The following is a 6,816-nucleotide window of genomic DNA, read 5'->3' as shown; positions in this document are numbered from 1 at the left end:
CAGCCTGCATTAGCATTGTTGCATGCTCTGTATTACAAATAATCAGGCAGTCTTGACCCTATTGAGAAGTGCTACACCTCAAAATTGGCATATTACAGCTATGCAATAGTAACCATGAATAATCTTAAAGTACTGTGTTCAAGAATGCATTTCAAGTTATTAGACAACTAGATGTCAGGTCTAATTTCATGAAATAGTATTCAGTATATGGTTGATTTGTTAATCTTTTTTTATACAAAAGCATTTGTGTGCACTTGATACATACTATTGAAGTATTATCTGCATGAAGATATGTTGAGTCATTGTCATCTTTAACAGAAGAGAAAGAACATCATGGCAAAAGAGAACCATTATCATGCAAGGCACCAGTCAGTAGTTAAGAGCCTTTTTCAAACTGCTTTGTCAATAAGCTGCTCTAGGCATTCTTACCATTTGTGTTTCAATTACCAATTACTTGCTTAAAGAGGAATAATCCTAGCTAAAAAAAAATAAAAAATAAAAAAATACCGACAAGAATTTAACACAAAACCCAAAATGATCTACTTTTGAGCAAACCATTTGCATCATTAGAAATACAGTATTTAGACATATACAATAAAATACATCAAGTTGCTGGTAGGAAACATTTTTCCATTCACATATAGATAAGAAATGTTTTAAAAAAAACCCAAACCTGCTACCTAAGTATTGTAAAGACTCAGATTTGGGAATGAAGAAACTAAAAACCTGTGTCCCATGCAAAATATAGTTAGGTACAAGGCACCATTTTAAACTTTAAAAAATTGTTCATAAAGTTTTATCAGGAGGGAAAATTAATCCTATACCCAACTTTCACTCAATTTATAAACAATAGTTAGCAATACTGTTGGATGTGGCTGCAATTTGTGCTGGGGATAATTGTTATTTCAAAATTAACTTGTTCACTTTCCTTAGATATAACATTCATAAAATATGGAATTCTACAATCAGAAAGAGATTGTATATATAAAGAGACATGCTTTTTTCTTAGCATCTCCTTCTGAATCCATACAACACATTTACTTGTGCATTTTAATTTCTGTGTGTAGAAACTTTCCCTGAAGTGAATGAAAACAGCTCATTCAAAAGTAACAGCAATAAAAAAGAGGTCTCCGTAGTTCAGCTTTACCGTACAATAAAGAAATGTGCTAGGATATTGTCCTAATTTATTTCCTTGATATAGTTGGTAATATTTTCCATTGTTATCTAATAGGAGAAATAGCCATTATTTTCTTTTTTTCCTTCTTCCTATGCATTTTTTTTATTTATGAAGAGCTGTTTATTCTTCTGCAGATTTTAGAGATACAAGTATATCTAATACAATTTGATTTATATTTGATATGATACTCCTGTAAAAAAATTATATCCTGAATTGCTTCCCTCAACTTTATTTTTCATCACTAAGTTTTGGCAGTAGGCATAGAATTAGCTGATTTAAATATTAAATGTAGCCAGCTTACGTTTGTAGGTAAATTTAAAAGTTGTTTCCCAAAGATGTTTACGAGAAGTAAGTTACTCAAGTTAATGGGCTTGCTCCCTAGTTAGCATTCTTAGGATCATGTAACTTAACATGACGAAACTACTACCAGGTACGTATATGCTTTTAGTCATATCTTTGCTGGTACACTATGTTTTGTGTGAATGAATCACTACTCTATGATAATTATTTTCAAATCAGGGCTGATTGATCCTGTCAGCCCTGCAAGTAATATATATGCAAACAAAGGAGTTGAATGTGGCTAGAAAAAATAATAAGGGAAGACATGGTATCATTTATTATTCTGTTAGGCTTCGATTATAATGGCAATAGACAGAATTATCAATTTTTTCATTTTCTGCCAACCAGGACACTTTAAAACAGTGTACAAAGAATAGCAAGAACACCGCTTACAGCAGATATAAAAGAAACAGCATAAAAATGCTATACACTATCGCTTCCAAATAAAAGCTAATATTACAGAAACCTCACAGTGTTGGGAACAGCAAGCTCAATTCAAAAGTAAGTTACTTCCATCTCTTAAGATAACTCTTAATTGCACATTTTTATATCCCATGGCACTATTACTCACATGAGAGACTATGACTTTTCAAATCTTGGGAAATGTAAAACATTCATGGCTATCAATACACCCACCTCTCTGTTATCTTCCCTATATATCTCCTATAAGTGTCAGATGTTCCTATTTACTCAAATATGGATCTAATACTCAATGGAAGCTGTGCCAGCTTTTGATCAATCTTTCTAGTTTTGCTTTTTCTAGAGGTGGGTAACCTTTGAGGCTTCTACAGTTCTGAATACCTCACAATGATAAATTCTGCATCAGCCACAAGGACAGGAAAGAAGGTAATGGGTATGCGAGAAAGCTCAAAAACTCAAACCTCGCACAGAATCCATGAATTAGAGCCGCCGAGAACCCTCTCAAAATTGTCTAGCTGCCAGGCAGCATTTTCCTTTCTTTATGAGAGTAGAAACAACTGTAATGTTACATGCAAGATATTCCTGGGGATGTTGTGAATTATTGTGATGGGGTAGGGTGGGGTGGAGGTAGGGTAGCAAGATATTTTATGGCACTCAACGAGGAAGACAGTAAGAAAACAAATAATGGGAGAAAACTGAATTGGTAAATGCAAATGGCAGTGGCTGAAAGATCTTAATTTGTAAAAATGACCACCTTTCACTTTTGTTTTGAGATTCTTGAATAGAGGAATAATCTGAAATAATGATAATATTGAAGCAAAATAAGTAAGGCCTGCACGTCAGCCCCAACTATCTTTCCTAGAGATAATCTTTACCAAGCTTTTCACGTTGTAAAAATCATCGTGCTGATTTTTGCACTTTAATTCACCTTTCAAAGTCAATCTTACCAAAGCAAAAGGTCTGCTCCTTGATTCAAGTTATATTACATTGCTTAAATGTCTCTTAATAATTACAGTAGTTGACCTGTGAATTTATTATCAAGAATGCTTCTGCTAAAAAAAATCTTTCTGGAAAGGCAATTATGTTGTTTTATAAGTCACATTCGGGCTCTGAGTGTTCCTATCTGTTTGACTGGAAACTGTAATTTGACAGAATCAGAAAGTGAATCATAACACTGCATATAAGAATCCCATGCACTTCAATATAATTCCCTAGCAGGATGAGAAGAGACAAGTTGGTAGGTTTTTCTTTATTTTGTGATTCAATTTCATCAGGAATTTGCTGATGGATTTAAAATACCAATTCAGAATTACCACAGGAGAGCACATGAAAACACTGCATGTGCTAGAACCATGTCCATTTTTGTTTTAAAAAACCCCCCAGCTTGACACTACCACATTTGTGTTGGGTTTGTTGCAAATCTTCATAGACATTGATTTCTCCCACTCTGCTGAAAGCTGAATCTTAGACACAGCAATTTATATTCTTGGTTGGCTAGTACAGTCAGCTATTAAAGACCCTGTGGATTTTTCAAGGTTATGTACAAACCAGCAAAAGAATCCATTTCATGTACCTTGAGTGAATAATACAGAATTTGTATGCTGTATTTCTTAACTGAAAGGTAGCAAGTTGTTTAGCCGCAATGAGGTCTGTATTTTCCAAGTATGACCCTCACAAAGAACTGAAACAGTGGTAGTCATGAAAGGTTGAAAGTAGCCATGATAAATTGGATGTTAGTGATATTTAAAGTTTACATGAAGTGGTCAGGGGCTATTTCTTTAAGACATACAGTATACTAGAATTTTACTGTTAGATTTCCAGAGCTGTATATGTATAAAATGTGTCTGAGACAGCAAGAACAGCAAATAAGGGAAAAAGAGAATATAGGTGCACAGTTTAGGTGCAATCTCTTTCACTATAAGACTCCAAAATAAACCTCTTTAAGACTTCCCAAAAACACAACAAAGGGAAAACTGAATGGAAAAATGGTCATGAAAAGGAGATATTATTAAGGTGAAATGATCTTGTCACTCTATGTAATGGCTACTATATTCCTGACCATTTTTTCTTATATATGCAAAAACTTTATGCATTTAGGGTAAGAGTTCATTTTTAAAAATCTGCGTTTGTTGAACCACGTGTCATTAATACTGAAAACCTAAGCTTCACTGTAAACCTGAATGGATTCACAAGACCTATTCATGCAGTGATCATCATAAGATAAACAGTAATGACGAAAACCTTGAAAGTAATGTATCCCATATTAACTGTTATAATTACACAAGAAAAGTTAGATGGCAAATTCAGTTTACGTAGCTGTCTTGTTAGCAGTTAATAAGATTAGGTGGGAAAGAAAAACAGTACTTATAATTTTTAGCACAGATTCAAATTGAAGTATGCAATAAATTACTCAGATGTGTATATAATTTCCACTTTTGTTCATTCCAACAGATTGGGGTAATTGTAGGGTACAAAATTTTGTTTTGTTACCCAAAAGATATAAACAAGGACCAATGATCATATTTTCCCAGTTTAGAAAAATCATTGTTAAGAGTTTTTGTATAGTACAATTCTATCTACCTAAATTATGTTGGTTGGAAAGAACAATATACTATAATTGGCGAAGTATTTACACCAAGAAGTGCAACAACAGTTCACCACATCAACAGAACAGAGATAGAATTCTACTATTCATTTGTTTTCTTAAGTAATGTATAGATTTACGGTCAGTTTAATGGCTTTGTATCCTGGCTGTACACAGAAGTTTTGAATGTACCTACTTTTTTACACCACATAGCAATTCCTCTTTGAAAGAAAATAAATGGTCGTACACATTGGAGGCTGTTACTCTTTTTTTTGGAGGAGGAAGGGTTTACAAATGCACCTGCCTTTTAAAAAAAAATAGATGTTCTGCTACAATCTTATAGAACAGAGTTGCACAATGCACATAGTAGGAGGACCAATTTTCCAGACGGTGGATCCAAAATTCTTGCAACAGTATTTGTTCCTGCCTAGATGAATTAATTCCAAAGGCTTCTGAAAAAGAATCAGTTGATTGAGAAAAATGTCTCCTTTCAGGGGAGTGTCAGTCTTCTAACATTGTGTTTAGACAGCACCTGAGCTTGAAGTTGTGTTTCTGAGATACTTGCTCTGCCCTGTATAGTTCTTTGTGTATAAAAAAGAATGTACGCTTGGGTTTTGCATACCTCCTCCACGCTACATACATTCAGTTTGGAGTCATTGCAGTGGACCCAAAACCCTAAAAAGGAGAAAAAAAACATAGAATATTAATGGCAAGATTGTAGTCCAACAAATTCTTTTTAAATAATCATTGGGGGAAAAAACATCCAAAAATAATGCAATCAATTCCATAAGCCCAAAAGAAGGTTGAGAATTCTGACTGTGCCTTAAAAAGACTCCCTTGATTTCAGTTTTTCTGTTTCACTGATATTTCTGAGTGATAGTTAAGAGAAAAAACAATTCTAATTCTTCCTACAGAAGGCTGGAAAAATGTAATACAACATTTTGTAAAGAAGTGCAATAACTAATTCGAGAGGAAGCAATTAAATTCTTCATTCGTAGCAGATTTCTCAAAAGTTTGTTTTTCAGCTTAAGCAGTGGAAACATCAAATCGCTCTGATTCTGTCTCACGTACACACACAAACACACAAGCAAATAAAATGCAAGCCTGAGAAAAAACCCTCTTTTTTATAAAAAACAACAAGCAATAAAGTTTCTCCTCATTGGGTTTAAGCTACAGAAACCTAATAGATTTTTTTTATTCTAATGTTATTATCAGTGCAGTGAAAGCCGAGCAATATAAACTCACACAAAACAAATATGTTTTTATGGAAGAGATAAAATTTATACGATGCATTAATTTTTCCCCCTGTAATAAGGCTCACGCACCTCCCTCTGTGTTGTAGCAATATGCCGTGTAATGTCCTGAGCCAAACCCTTTCCCGTGATGCATCACCACAGCCGAGAGGTCATAGACAAAGGTCTCTTTGTCAAGAGAGGAGAAAGTATCCCTGCAGCAGTAAGGTTCCATGTTTAATACCTGGTCAAAGAGGACATGGACCCCAATCTTCTCACGGTGATTACGTCCAGACCACCTGCAATTTGAAAACATTGAATCAAAAGGACTTTTAAAATGAAACAGGATCTGATGCAACACCTTTGGAAAAAACACATACTAATTATTGTCATTATTGTATAAATTTTCAACTAATATTTTTTCAAATTTACTTGACATGCATTTAATATGTGTTTTATAACGTTGTTATGACCTAATTTCTCTTATATAACATTTGAAAATTATTATTTTTTATTTACCAAATCCTTGACATATTTTCTGAAATAGATAATAATAAGATAAATGTATTTATGCTAGAGCTATGATTCTTAAATGTCCTGGAAAACTACCAACACTGATTACGCTGCCAGATATAACAAATATTTTGTTTTAACCACTTAATCGTGTCCTACTCTTGGCAATTTTACAGGCAAGTACTCTCCATTCTACTCTGTGAAGCACTTTCAATCGTTGCAAGTTCATCTTTGTATCAGATTTGACGTTATCAAGCCAGCGTGTTCTTTGCTTGTCCCTTCTTGTTCCACTAACCATTCCGAGCATTATTGCCTTCTACAATGAATTTGAATGCATGAAATGGCCAACGTAATACGCAATAATTTTTGTCAGCACCACAGTTCAATTCTTCTTTGATCAGCCATTCTTAATGTCCAACTTTCACACCCATACAACATTATAGAGAAAACTTTTGCTTTAACTAGCCTGCTTTTTGTATTTATATCAATATCTCTGTTTTTCCAGATCTTATTCATGTTAACCATTGTAGTGCGGCCTAAGATTTTTCCTG

The 6,816-nt window shown here is 33.9% G+C and overlaps 1 protein-coding gene across 1 annotated transcript in view; it reads right to left on the bottom strand.

Annotated features, from left to right (window-relative positions):
* Nucleotides 1-4,775: 4,775 nt before the first annotated feature.
* Nucleotides 4,776-6,816, bottom strand: part of USP49 (ubiquitin specific peptidase 49) — a 16,260-nt gene continuing 14,219 nt past the window's right edge. Inside the window, exons 7-8 of the mRNA XM_015823152.1 lie at nt 5,846-6,051; nt 4,776-5,195 (exon numbers count right to left, since the gene is read on the bottom strand). Coding sequence (XP_015678638.1) covers nt 5,011-5,195; nt 5,846-6,051 — 391 coding nt within the window. The 3' untranslated portion in view covers nt 4,776-5,010. The remainder of the gene's footprint in view (nt 5,196-5,845; nt 6,052-6,816) is intronic.

Source organism: Protobothrops mucrosquamatus, unplaced genomic scaffold, assembly GCF_001527695.2.
Source record: "Protobothrops mucrosquamatus isolate PMUCROS unplaced genomic scaffold, P.Mucros_1.0 scaffold1785, whole genome shotgun sequence".
Classification (NCBI taxonomy): domain Eukaryota; kingdom Metazoa; phylum Chordata; class Lepidosauria; order Squamata; family Viperidae; genus Protobothrops; species Protobothrops mucrosquamatus.
This window is presented reverse-complemented; position numbering and strand designations above follow the sequence as displayed.